This window comes from Stegodyphus dumicola, chromosome 6 (assembly GCF_044657685.1).
Source record: "Stegodyphus dumicola isolate Sdum_Otavi_A_Nest chromosome 6, ASM4465768v1".
In the NCBI taxonomy this organism is placed as follows: Eukaryota; Metazoa; Arthropoda; class Arachnida; order Araneae; family Eresidae; genus Stegodyphus; species Stegodyphus dumicola.
Window position 1 is genome coordinate 44,010,126 of NC_140773.1, and position 15,006 is coordinate 44,025,131.

The 15,006-nt window shown below is 35.2% G+C and overlaps 1 protein-coding gene across 3 annotated transcripts in view; it reads right to left on the minus strand.

Moving 5' to 3' along the window:
* The window catches only part of LOC146996733 (regulator of G protein signaling 7-binding protein A-like), a 329,695-nt gene that overhangs the window by 34,794 nt on the left and 279,895 nt on the right, over positions 1 to 15,006 (minus strand). For all 3 annotated transcript variants that reach the window (XM_085818264.1, XM_085818265.1, XM_085818266.1), the window contains one exon: positions 13,069 to 13,205. In XM_085818264.1, the coding sequence (XP_085674390.1) occupies positions 13,069 to 13,205 (137 nt within the window). The remainder of the gene's footprint in view (positions 1 to 13,068; positions 13,206 to 15,006) is intronic.

The following is a 15,006-nucleotide window of genomic DNA, read 5'->3' on the forward strand; positions in this document are numbered from 1 at the left end:
GGAATCCCGCGAACGGGCTGGATGCATGGGCGTTTTCGTGGTTTTCCCCATGTGTAACGTGTATACGAGCCAGTTTCCCTTAGAAAGTCCCTTAGAAATAGGAAAGATAATAGCAGAGAAGAGATGTCAAGTATCAGGACGTAAACATTAAATTTTTCTTGTTCTTTTCTAATAAATATATATATATATGTTTATTATTGTATTATTCGAAATAAATCTACGTTTCTATAAATATTGATTTTTTTTTTTTTTTTTTTTTTTTTTTTTTTTTGCGGCCCGCCTAAAGTTAAACCTTGTTTGTTTGGCCCAAGTGTATCTATGAGTTTGATATTCCTGGTGTAGGAGATAGTGTAATGGATGTAAAGTCTTACTTATTGTATCATTAGGACATCTCGAAACATGGTTCTATCGACTTAATTTCACATCTCAGTATATTCCTTGAGCATATTAGAAGCACTGGAGAACTGAGAATAAACATCTTCGGAATATTTGATAGCGGAAGTAGTTATGACATCTTAGAAGCAACATGCTCATGACATATTCACCTATCATAAGACATATCAATTTAAATAATACATTTTTAGAATTTTAAATACTGAGGTCTTCATAGAATCCGCAAAACAAAGTGCGCGGAATGTCCTAGGACTTAGCGACGTGAAAAAGTACTTTGTACTTTTGGGAAAACCGGTATTTTTTATTTTGAATATGTCGAACTAATTAAATAATATTTTCCTTATTAATTTCTACTCATATAACTTATGATATGATAGCAAACTATGAGGCGTTCCTTTTTGTATCTTTTTCTTTTTTCGTCCGCATCCCCATGTCTTTAGAAATTTATTCTTATGCCAAAAGAAGCACATAAATACTAAATCGTCAACAAAATCCCAAAATCTACCATCGAACACGAACCCATTCTAAATCTGGTTATAAATTCTGCTGAAGTTTGAACTTACTGCTTTTACGGTTCTTCCGGGATAAAGCTGCACTCCGTTCAAGTGTTGTTCTTAAAGAATGCACAGCAATTTTCGAGAGTACTTAATCAGATAATCTTAAGAACGAAATGACAAAGACTCACTATTTAGCAAACAAAACTCTGTACTTTATCTTCAGCTTTCATGAGTTTTCTTCCCGTATCTTTTAAGAAATTCTGCCGAAGAAAGAGTTACAAAATGTCAAGTTATTTGAAGAAGACTATAAAGTGGGCATAAAAGTGAATTTTGCTGTTCTTTCAAATAAAATGCATTACCTAGAGCTTAAAGATATAGGGTTATATCTAATTTAATACTAGGTTAAAACAACAATAAATTGAGCGTGTCTGTATTGGGTGATGACAGAGATTTTTTATGTGATGGATTTCATTAATGTACACACTAATGCAATACATACATTTCTGTATGTTAGTGAAGAACTTTTAGCAGTTGTTTTACTATGAAGACTGAGGTTTGGTTTGTATAGCAGTTCAAATTGTTTGTGAACACTTCGATCACAAAAATTATATTATGCATTAAATAACTGAAAATTTGTCATTCTTATGTTATTTAATAATTGTATGCTTTAATAAAATTTTTCAGTTTTGGCATTCCAAAATCTTCAAGCAACTTATAGAAATATCTTACAGCTGAAAGCAAATCCAAGTTAATGTTGCCTTCCGTTTCATCTTTAACATAGCTGTCATCCATTTTGCAGACGATAACATCTTCAGTTATGGCCCACTAGCGGCCGAGCGGTAAAGTCACTGAACACTGGTAGTTCGGTCCGAGTTTCGAATCGTTGGCTGCATGGGCGGTTTCGTGGTTTTCCCCATGTGTAACGTGTATACGAGCCAGTTTCCCTTAGAAAGTCCTCCACGAAAGGCATTCCTCCCTTTAGGCAGATAGCCCTCGAGGCTTTGCCATAATCACACACACACACACACACATTTAACATTTTGTGTGCTACCTTTATTTATTAAATATCATGTTCTTCGCAATTAAACCATAAATCCAATTCAACAGCAATATCGCATGAGCATATCTTTAGAATTTCCGATACACACTCTTGCGCGCTGGAGATAAAAATGTTTTTTTTTTTTTTCGTACAGTATTGCCATTTCTCGCTTTGAAATCGTTGAGTTTTTTAATCAAAAATTCGTTAAAGTGTTACAAAATATGAAATCGATAATAAAACCAATTTCAAATTCCAAATTTGGGCTTCCAGATGTCCATATTCAGTGGAAGATTATATTATTCAAAATTTAATGGCTCTAGTTAGCGTTGTTTTATCACAATGCGAGAAACATACATATATTTATGCAGTTTCATAATTATTTGATTTCTTTCAATACAACACAGGGCTCTAATATTTGACGAGAACAATTCGAAAAGTGAAAAGCCATTTATAGTGGACCAACGCAAAATGCCGGGCTAATAAACTAAGATTTAGAGCTTAAAAAAACATTACATTCACCAGACATGCGGCTCAACACATAGCAATTTGTAAAACCTTGTATGAAAGCTATTTAGCAAGAGATAAACAAAAATATATTGTGACCTTTGTTGAAGCATATATTTACCTAAATTACTGCAACAAAGAAAAAATGATCTATTTATTATCGAAAACAAAGAGAGAAAAGTGTAAAGACAGTCAATGCAAATAAAGTTTCAGTAAGAAGTTTAGGTCTAGATTCTCTTACAAAAGAAAATTAAAAGTTAGATAAAGGAGAAATATGAAATTCAAGTCAATTTACTATCAAGGAAAAGGCTTATATCTTTTCCTTGATAGTAAATTGAAATACAGTTACAGAAGAAAGTTCGTTTATTTACCTTAATGACTTTCAGAAAGTGAAATTTTATCAAGATAAAGGAACAACTCATACTTTTCATACTTAGAAAAGTAAACTGAATTCCTAGAAAACTTGAAGACTGACACAGGTTTGTATTTATTCTTTCAACGTATTCCTCTGATGTCCCCTGACTTTTCACTTATAGACTGTTGTGGCTTATTTAATGAACTCTGGAACGTAGTGGAAAAGAAATGCAAATCAATAGCCATGGATATTTTCAAAAAAGCCTTCTATCATAGAAATCACGATGCAGACATATAGTAAGAAAAAGGCTATCAGATCAAATATTAAAAAAATACTCTTTGCATTTTAAAGATTAACTAAATGGCTACGAAAGCATTCTAAAATTATTTAATCTCCCTCTGTAGGTCTATAGCTTACAAGACAAATCTGAGACTCTCTTGCGAGAGCAAATACTGCTCGGCTTCTTCCACCCGAACCCTCCAGGATTTCAAACTATCATTTCTGGAGAAGTTGGACTGACACAAACACTCACAGAAATCTTCCTTTATTGTGTGAAGTTGTTAGACCTATGTCTGGGTTGTAATCTCGACAGCCGAAATCCCGACAAGCCGGAATCCCGACTGTCCAAAATCTCTACAGGGACGAAATCTCGACTAAATACAAACACTCAGTTTAGCTTAATACAATACAATTTTTAACTAAATATTACATATTATTATTTAATAGTTTTAATCACAAAATCATGAAATTATATCATTACTTAAAGTAAATTTTAACAAATTGAAATGATAGTTAAAATTTGAAATGTAGATTTACGAAATTCTTTTTATTAAAAAAAGACGAAAAATACATATGCTATATACATGCAAACAACATATTTACAGCGACACTTTGTGAGTGATACCACGAAGATATTCTATCACAGGTCGATTATCCCGATCGTCCACAACAGTCATAATTCTCCCCTCTCTGTCATCATCTACCTTTTTACGTTTTGGTTGTTCTCCGCGAAGAATACATTCAACTTGGTATTCCACATGCTCCTGCTCTTTTTAAAATCCTTGTATGATGTTCTAAACGCCAACATGGCCCTGTCCAATTAAGGTCTCCCTTCTTCTGTGCCAAGCCTCGACAACATTTTGAGTGCCGGAGCTCCCAGTTGTAGGGAATCAAACACGCTCCAGAGTGCTGGTGGGAACATCGGCGAAACGCGAACGGCAGTGCCATTACGCAAACGGCGCCTCATTCTTCCACGAACGTAGTTGTCTTCGAACCACTGAAAGACTTCTTGAGTATTGGGTGGCAAGTGTGGATGTAAAGTGTCAAATGCTGCAGAAATTTTGTCAGCTGGTATAAACGCTAATGCAAATAAATGACGAAGCCTTAAACCGAATCTTTCATTTGTGCCGTAGCGAGAAGCCAATCCACTTGATTGGATTTTTCTCCAACCACACTGACATAGAAGAAGAAACAAGCTTTATTAGTAACGTTAAGGAACTCTGATTTTGAAGCATTTATAGCTGCCTTTTCTAGATCACTAATGATTCTAGATGGCCTCAGTTCAATATTATTTTCTTCAGCAAAATCAATTAAATCTTGGAATAATCATTTGTAATTTTCTTTAGATTTGCTTGTCATCAAAGCGTATGCTAGTCTCAGAATTCTGAAATTTTTAGATCCATCTGGTGCGTGAATTTTATATAGCTGGTAAAACGTTGTGGGCACGTTTTAAATGTGCCGTCTGTAAACCAATAAGGTGGCTGTGATAAATGTTTAACATTTTCTACTCTTTTAAACATTATAATTCTTTCATCTCCAACTGCAGAATCTCTTACTAAAATAATTCACCAGTTAAAGTATTTTTAAAATATGTGGAATATAAATTTCAATCAATGTTTTTGATTCTGATGGCCTTTAGTTTTGCCTGACCCGTTTAATATTTTTCCGAAGAGCTTCTTTTAATGGAAGGTATGGGCGAAAGTTCTGAAAAGTGTTTACGATGTTGCTTTGCGATTATCTGGCACAGTTGATTTCCGGTATGCCGAGAATCTTCTTTAGATTGGCCAATACATTTTGCGATAGCAGCTGCACTCGCTTGTGGAACATGGTTATGCTCAGTAAATTTACGGAGATGATGTCCGTTCAAAAATATTATTGTTACTCGACCATTGCACATATCATATTTTCTTTTTTCACAACATCAATATTACAAATCGTCGCGATTATTATCTTTCACCATTAAATAATCACGTGCAATAATTTTATTGCTTCCTTTTTGAGACGGAACAATTTCACAAATTTCAGCCATTTTTTGGAACAATTTAATGAGCAAAAATAAACCGGCAAGTAAGCACTGTCTATCTCGAGGCGAACATAACCCAATAGCATGTAGAAAGCTTAGAGCCGTTTCATTCCGTCATTGTGAAATAGTTCCCTCTTTCTCCTATTCAAAGAGCTTATAAAAGATAAAAAGATAAGAAATTATCTTCGCGTGAGGTCAGCCGAACCTTTGTCATTACGATGACGTTCCGTAAGCAGCTCTGGAAGTATGTTCAGGGGGCACTAGGCTTTATTGGGGTTTTGACCTTATAGGGATGCTGGACAGTCAGGATTTTGACCCTGTCGGGATTTTGGCTTGTCGTGTTTTCGACCCTGTCAGGATTCTGCCTTGTCGGGATTTTGGCTGTTGGGGATATGTCCGGATACCGTTAGACCTATATGATTCTTAGAGCTGTTCTCTGTTACACTCCGTTTTTTTTCGATCTTCTAACATCTCTTTCAGATAAGCTTGCACCGATGAGGCTCATTTCGCATCATGAAGGGCGCACATTATTCAGTTCTCCATCATTAAGAAGCACATTATTCAATATATTAGTCTATGCGCATACCAAATTTCATTAAAATGTATCCATCATTTTCGACCAAATGTGAGAATTCTCTTAATTTTGATCACTAGTGCGCATTAAATTAGGTTAATTATAAATGCTGCTAGTTTTAGAATAATGTTTAGACTTGTATTTATTCTATTCAAAACTAATTTTAATTGTTAAAGTTAAATTCCGTTTAGTTGAATTTAAACATTCGTTAAGTAACTTAGGCTGCCGGACCGAATTCTCGCTTCGACTTTAACTTTTAATATCAGAACACTAAATAAAGCAATAATATAAATGAACTGAAGAATTTATGTCAAAATGCAAAACTAAATCATTTAGCAAAATTAATTTCCGTTTCTTGCGGGACTGACAGACAGTGATGATTCAAAGTAGTTAGAAATGAAAGTTTAATTTTTAAGAACTTTTCCTTCAAATAGATTCTTATGTAAGGTTCACATCATTTACGTATCCTGAGAGAATAGACGAAGTATTTACGAAGTATTTATTAGACGAAGTATTAGAAATGCAGAAGAGATTTAAACATTAAAAGCAAACTTTATAATTAATATAAATCTCAGAAGCGTTTGAGTGTCCAGTTTTATCTGTGATTGCTAGAATACAATCGTCTTAAAACTTGTATTAGATTTTAAATTTAAGAGAGCTTTTTAGCACAGCAATGGTAAAATTAAGAAGACATACACTGGTGTGCAAAAATTAAGGACGAAGTCGAAAAATTAGCATATCAGCTGAACGAAGAGGCAGAGCGGACAGAAAGACCAATCAGGAGATTAAGTAAGGTGATGTACGGTAGCACATGCGCAGATGTGCAGGTAGACGTAATGGGGGAGTGTCTGAGTATTAAAAAGCACGTTGTCGGTGTAAGATCAGTATTTCTGGCAAAGAGATTGCACTCCGCATAGCAGTTAAATCCCACCGAGTTGCTGCCGCAGCGAGAAATGGCGAATAATCAATCTGTTAGACGACATCTGGATGCTTTTACCCGCGAAGTCCAATCATTGGGAAGTTGGAGGAAGGGCGCAGTGTGACAAGTGTGGCTGCAGAGTTCGGAATTGCTCACAGCATCGTTTCACGACTTTGGAGACAATTTCAAACTACAGGAACAGCTATCCGGGGGTTTAGTAATCGTCGTCCACGAGGAACCACACCCGCAAATGACCGGTATATTGCCTTACAGGCCAGAAGAAACAGGCGGCAGACAGCGGGAGAAATCGCTAGACACACGACACAGGCGACTGGACGACCGATATCGCGTTTTACCGTGGCCAGAAGACTGCACGGTGGTGGTCTGTTTGCACGACGCCCTGTACGGTGTGTACCTCTAACGCCTGCCCATCGAAGAAGGCGTTCTCTGTGGTGCCGGGAACACCGGAATTGGAGAGAAAATGAATGGGAACGAGTAATCTTTACAGATGAAAGCAGATTCAGTCTGAGTAGCGATTCTCATCGCATACTCATCTGGAGAGAGCAGGGAAGCCGCAATCATCCCTCGAACATCATTGAAAGGGACAGGTATGGAGGCGGCGGTGTCCTTGTTTGGGGAGGCATCATGCTTGGTAGTCGTACAGACCTTCATATCTTCGAAGCAGGTTCAGTCAACGGAACCCGTTATTGTAACGAGATTCTTCTTCCATATGTGCGTCTTTTAAGAGGCGCTATGGGTCCGCAGTTCCTTTTCATGGACGACAATGTACCATGTCATCGCACAGTAGCTGCCGAACAGCTGTTAGAGAGTGAGGATATTGAATGTATGGATTGGCCGGCACGATCTCCGGATCTCAATCCCATCGAGCATGTATGGGATTTTCTGGGCAGACGCTTGGCAGCTCGTACCTTACCACCAGTAACGATTCCGGAGCTTCGATTGGCGCTGCAAGACGAATGGGCAGCAGTGCCTCGTCAACTCATTGACACCCTCATTCTCAGCATGGGCAGACGCTGTGAAACCTGCCTACCAGTCAGAGGAGATCATATCCCCTATTAAAGACCGGATGTTTCTTGCTGGACATTCATCACAGGGATATTTCGGCCTTCAGTCGCATTGCGCTCCATGCTATTTTTTCAATAAAGCTTCTTTTTATCCCTCTGATTTCTCTTTTAGTAAGTGTTGCTTACATTACTCATGTCCTTACGTATTGGGGATCTTACGGTATTAAATGTGTTGATTTGGAAAGCTTTTGTACAAAGTTATATTGAAAAAAACCGTCTCGTCCTTAATTTTTGCACACCAGTGTATACGAGTCTTATTGATAGATTTCACTTACTGACTTCCGGTAAAATATTCATGATTTACTAGCAACAACTTAAGGCATTTTCATTTTTTTAACTTCTTTTGATTTATTTATTTATATTTTTTATTTATTTATTAATTTATTTTTTTAAGTTTGTCGGTAAACATAACTAGATTAAAGCTTTTTTCGCTATTGACAAATATGTTTAGATTTGTGAGCTGTTTAGATGAGAGCTTTTTCGCAGATTCACATACTTATTTGGAGTAGGTCATTATTCGAGATTTATCGGGAAACCTGTTTAGGTTAGGGTATTTTTTTCGAGATTTACTGCTAAAACTGTTTAAATCAGATACCTATTTAGGTTAAGGCTTTTGTATTATGGACTAACATATTTGGATCTGCGTTTTCTTCTCGGTTTTTTGGTGAACCTGTTCAGTTAAGGACTATTTACATTAAAGACTTTTTATCGATTAATTTATTTAGGACAGAACAACTTTCGCGATTTACCGGTAAACCTATTTAGACTTAGTCATTTTCTGCGATTTACCATAAAACCTATTTAGATCAGATCTTATTTTACCGATAAACCTCTCTGGATTAAGGACTTACAATTACGTATGTAAACGTCTTACAATTAGGAACCTATTTAGATTAAATATATTTAAACTGAAGTTCCTTTCACGATTTCACTGTAGGAACTTATTTAGATTAAATATATTTAAACTGAAGTTCATTTCACGATTTACAGGTAAGTCTGTTCAGATTAGGAGTCTGTAGAGTCCTTAGGTTATTTTGAAACAGGAAACGTGAAATATATGCAATGCTCTCGCCGGGATTCAAACATTGGACCCCTCTAATATGCACCAAGAGTTACAACGCGAAGGCATACTGGAAGGAGAGAGTTTCGCGATTTGCCAGTATACTTATTAAATTGGACAACCATCCGTGATTTTTTTAGTTTAGATACTGGTCTTTCTGTATTATAGGCTATAATTTAAATAGCAGCACTAATGTTTTCGCACCTTAAAGCTGATAGTTTTATGATACGAAGAAAAGAAAAATAAGTAGACAGCATTTTAACAAAAGTTTACACACTTTTAAGTTTCGTTTGATTCCTGCAAACAGAGAATAGGCGTTAAAAATTCAAATGAAAAGAAGAAACAACTTCCAGACTGAGGATTGCAATTTTCTTCGCAACTCTAGGAGAGTAGGAAAGTTTCTCAAGCCTTAAGTCCATTGCGGGATCGACTTAACGATCATGGAAATCTTTCAAAGAGGAAAAAGGAAATAAAAGAGGGACACGTAACATTGGCGGCGAGAGCGAAAACAGAGATCAATAATAAAGGAGAATGACGAGAATAGAGAGCGGATGAAAGGCAAGAGTCACGTTCGTGGCAAGCAGATAATATATCCAACTGAGGAAAGGAAGTTGGGAAACCTCTTGAGACTTAGATGGTGGTTCTGAGTGAAGCCGGTGTCAGACTGCTGTAGCCATTCAAATATTGCTTTGGTGTACTGTATTCTTGGAGACAGGGAATAAATAGTAAGATGAGCAATAAAAGCATACAATTTCACCTTCTAAATGGAGGAGAAAACAAAAATGACTCGGTGCGTAACAGCAATGTTTGAAATTAGTCAAGTTTCCTGAGTTAATAATAATATGAGATTCACTCGGGCTCAATTCTAGCTTCTAAATTTAAATTACCGTTGCTTATGTAAAGCTCACTTCAATTACATAATCTGGCAAAGAAAAAGAAAACGTAGAAATGCAGGAAAGATTTTACCATTTAAAAAACTTTCTAGTAAAATTAAATCTTAGTGGTGTTTGCTTTTCAAATTGTATCGATTGTAACTCTAGTATTATGCTAAAAGAACTTCGAAATGCATTGCTTTAAATTTTAGATTATATTTTAGATGTATAAGAATTTATTCAGCATATTAAGGATTAAATTAAAACACATATCCAGATCTCACTTTGTATAACGAGTTACCGATAAAATAAACCTATTCACTAGTAACTATTAATACCATTAAGCGGTTTTTTCCCAGAAGTTTACCAATGAACCATCTAAGAATAGGGCTTGTTTCGCGATTTACCGGTAAACGTATAAGGATCTTAAGTTTTACTAACGTTTATTTTATTTTAAAACTTTACTGTCCTCTCTTATTTTCCACTTCCGGCCAGAATAAGTTTGGTTATGCAAATAGTGCTTGCTACCAATAAGGTATTTAAGTTGTGGCTTTTCGCTAAGGAGAATTAGAGAGAGAGAGAGAATGAGCTTTCTTCGCAATTTTACTTCACGCGCGTTTCAAGTTAGTTGCTGTCCGTCTTTAAGGCCAAAGGTTTAGTCCTCTTGATATCTAAGACGTATTGTAGTTTTCCGCAGTTTGCGTACTACATACGTAAAAAATCTGAAGGGCCGATCTTAGTGTTACTCATCTGTTTAGCTCTTATTTAAATTTAGTTAGCTAGTAGTTCTTATTTTTTTACCTTCAGACCGCAAGTGGTTGGTTTTTGTATCCCGCAGTGCGGGAGCACCTGTAATCCGTGGAGAATAAAGGGTAATTAAACCCTTCGCATCCTTGTTATCTCTTCTACAGTTCAACAGAACATAGCTTCCAGTAAGCTTCCTGTTCTTTTCAGGACACTTACATGTTTCCTAAACAGATTAGAAGAAGCAGTAGTACGTATATGGATAAGAGAGTTATTTAGATGAGGATTTTTCCAAATAAACCAATAATCTTATTTAGATTAGAGGTCTATATAGTTTCGGGCATTTTTTATCGACAAACTAATTTAGGTGAGAGCTTTTTTTCGTGACTTACCGGTAAACATATTCGTATTAGAGCATTTATATTAAAGGCTTTTCTATAGACAAAATTATTTGCATCGAAGATTTTGTTTTCGCAATTAACCGGTAAATTTATTTAGATAAGGGCATTTTTGCGATTTACAGATAAACTTCCCTAGATTAAGGACCTATTTAAACTAGAGCTTTTTTACTGATTTATAATAGAGCTCTTGCGAGTAAAAATATTTTAATGATTTAGAGTTGAATCCACAAATATTAACTTTTTATTACATATAAATCTATAAACAACAATCAGATGTTAATATTAGTCCTAAGACTTTTCCCCACTTTAAGTATTCTTAATACGTAAATCTTCCTCATTTCCATTATCATCTGTTTTTATATCTTTAAGTACAGTAACTTTCTTTTAATCCAAAAATCTATGATAATGCTATTCTTTATGATTATGCTGTTCAATGAACATAGTCCCATGATGATCCATTCTTTTTAATATCATAGATTCTTTCAGTTTGCTTGAGACAGTCCTATAAAAGGTACTATCATATATTTTAATGCTTAAAAGTATTTATGTCTCAGTGCTTTTATCATTTTCATATAAAACGCAATATTTCTTTTACGTTTCATCTTTCTTTCAAGGCTAATTTTGGGTCCTGGATTCTTTACTTGACCATTTTCTTTCACGTTTTTAATTTTCTTCTCAATCGATCCAGGTGGTTCTCTTGTAGACTTTACTCTAAATTTTTTAATCATTCTACTCTTAACAGTTTCTTCCATCATAAGCGCCCCATCATTTATTTCTTGACAAGTCTTATTCCGAACAACATCATTACCTCTTTCTTCAACCTCAAACAGAAACATTATATCAATCTTTTATTCTTACCCATAATAACTTTATGCAAATTCAACTTATTCAACTTTAGAAATATATTTTCAGTAGTACTTAGATATTTATGCTCGATTAGGCTGTCTTCGAACAGTATATCCATACGTATATAATTAATCATTCCTATGTGACACTAACGTCACATTAGTCCATCTGGAGATGAGAAATAAGTTTTTAATCCGGACAGTAGATTAAAATCACGTGCTAAAAAATAAAATCATTTTTCTGTTTGCATATATATATATATTGCGGTATTTACTCGCGTATTTTATGTCCTTTTTTATTTATCATATGAAAATCGAGAGAGGAAAATTATGCTAGTAATTTAATTTCCGAAGATCAGGGTTACGGTGAAAACATAAATGGAAAGTGGTAGTGGATAAACTACCTGTAACTGTCGCAATACTATTCATTTAAAAGAGGTTTTATTCCAATATGAAAGTAGAATAGTATTAACTTCACAAAATCTAACCAGATATCTTCATTTCTATCTTTATCTTGAATCTCGGCTGCATTACTATTGTCTATTACGTTCGATACTGATCACGCGCTGGCTAGTAATGTTCAGTTATCGTTGAAGAGCCTATGACGCCCGGGCACGTGGTGTGTAAAATGATGTCTCAGGTGTCAGTCAGGCGCTTGGCGCAAAATTTGCAGTACCTTGACCAAAAAGGCCAAAGGGAAAAATATGCGAGTAAATATGACATTTAAGTAGATCTTAAGAAATAAAATGGCAAATGTGAATACCAGTATTACTTCTAAATATTGTTGAACGAGTAAATCTTATAAAGGCAATGCATACGCGAATAGGATTTTAAATGACGAAGTCCTCAACACATCTCATAAAAAAACATTTTCAGGACAATTTGGCATGTCGTAATGCGTAGCGACTAAATCAGGAATCGTCAGGATGTTAAAGTTCGAAGTCCATTGGACATCTAAGAATCAAGATACTCAAGGATGTCTCTGGAAGTTGTGACTCCACAGCACATCCTCAAGAAGCTGAATTACAAAGGACAACATCTTCAACTGCAAAATCAACATTTTCAAGATAGCTTGGAAAGTCCTGGAACATGGCCACATAAGCAAGATAGATATGCTTAGCTTGAAGTCTTTATGATATCTGTGAATCAAGATACTCAGTGTATCCTAAGTATGGCCCGAAGCATTGGGATTTAAACGGGACATCTACAATATATTAAATTAGTAAGTGTTTAGGACATCTAAAAATCAAAATATTCGGGATACCCTTAATATGTCCTGGGATGATCCTCCTTAATCAAAACATGCTAAACATGTTCAATGATAAAATCCTCATAGTATCTGAGAATCAATATAATCAGGATACCTTAACTATGTTCCGGAACCTTTTGATTTAAGAAATACATTCTAAGGATATTATATGTTATGTGGGTGGGTAAAACATTTAAAGATGTTTAGATATGGTACAATGCTCACTCACCATAGTAACTGGTCATATCCATAGGGTGGGTCATCACGAGCAGTCTGCATTTGTGGATCTCCCTAAGCAGAAGTTGTGTGCAGCAAACGAGATTCACCAGATGCTGGCTGTCGACAGGTATGCCCTCAGCCACGTCACTGGAAAGAAAAAATATACCTATGAAAATTTTTGTAAAGATTTGTATTTATTTGGTTTTTTTCAAGTTTTTTTTTTTTATATTTTTTAGAGTTTTTATTGTTCCTATTTATAAATTCCTTTATATAACGCATTTAACGTAAAACACTTATCTCGAGTTTCTGCTTCATCAGATTTGTAGCCGCTTGTTTTTTGTGTGTTTCTTGTGTTATGATGTAGATATTTTAACATTGAATTTATCGATGTTTGAATTGTAAAGAAGCTCATTTAGAATAAGAGATGTAGTTAAAAGATCTAAATACCATTTAACGGAGATAACTTCCGTGATAAATTGGCTCGAACCTTGTTGCCATTTTTCAGCCAACGTGGTTACGTTTTGAAACAGGTTGAAGTTAAGATTTGTCACCGAGTGCCTGTGGGAGAATTTCTGTCCATACCTTCTGTTTTAACTGAGCTGTCTTTACAATAGCAACGTCAATTAATTCAGAGTTGCAAGAGCTACAGCATGATGTACGAAATAGATACTTATAGTCGTAAAATATACCCATAAGATAAATTTTTTAAAAAAAGTATTATTGTGCTTTAGAAAGAATATTTCACGAAGCTTCCAAGAAGAGCTTGTCGAAACCTATGTGTACATCTACGTTAAATGCGACAATCAATCATTTCAGCTATTCATTCCCTCGCATAACTCTATTGTGCTTATTTTAGCAAACTGGCGATCGGTGGGTCACCCCATGTGACCCTAAACGTATTTTTCTGCGGCTTTAGGCTCACTCCAAGAAAATAACAAAACTCTGAGGCTATAAAAAAGTAAGTAAAACAGCCTTTTTTTTTTTTTTTTTTTTTTTTTACAAATCGTGTATTGGGAAGCTTCAGCGTTTCAAGACTGAATTCGAAGAAAGGCTTTATTTCAACCGATCTGAGAAAGACCAACCCATTTGTAGATAGAATTAATAGAACATCAGTGTGACTGAATGAAATAGATGCCCCCAAAGTGTGCAAACATTTGTCTGCTCTGTCCCAAAGAGCCGCAAATTTTCATCATGCGCGATATCCATTTTCAGTAGTACATACCAGTGACAACATCTTTTGTCATTTATAAAAGTAATAACTTCCCAGAGAGATTCATATTTACATTTATCTAACTTCTGTTTTTAATATCTCTAGTATACGAAGCATGTCTCGCACCATCAGGTAGCTAGCTGCATGTTACACGTTGCGAAAGAAACAACAGGTACCCATTCTCAGATCCTCAGATTATCTTATGTTCCTTATATTTTTAAGAACTGTTTCATTGGGTAACATTTTTATGTATTTATTTGCTTTTTAAATACATCATTAAACATGAAAATGAACATTATTCTTTGTGGCCAGTAGTACAATTGAGGTGCTAAGTCTAACAAGCCTGCATTAGAGTTTGCTCTGTGAGCGAATCTGGTCATCTGAGATATTCCTCGAGAGTTAAAGGTAATTTGACTTATTTATGGTCGTACTTATATTTATACCTATAAAGTGTTTCAATTAAAATAAATTTTTTCCTATTTATGGGGTACAGTTTTCAAGAAAATTTCTGCGAACCCATCGTGCGCAGCAATACAATTCTTCATTAATCATGATGGATAAGAAGAAATCTGACAAATAAATTTAAAAGTAAATACAAATGAAAGCAGACGGTATATTTTCTAAACTACATGCCATGAATATATATACAGTATGCTTTCGATTATCTGACCTAATGCAGGAGAAACAGGTCACGAGTAAACCAAACTATAAATTTTTAGACATACTGCATGTGTTTAT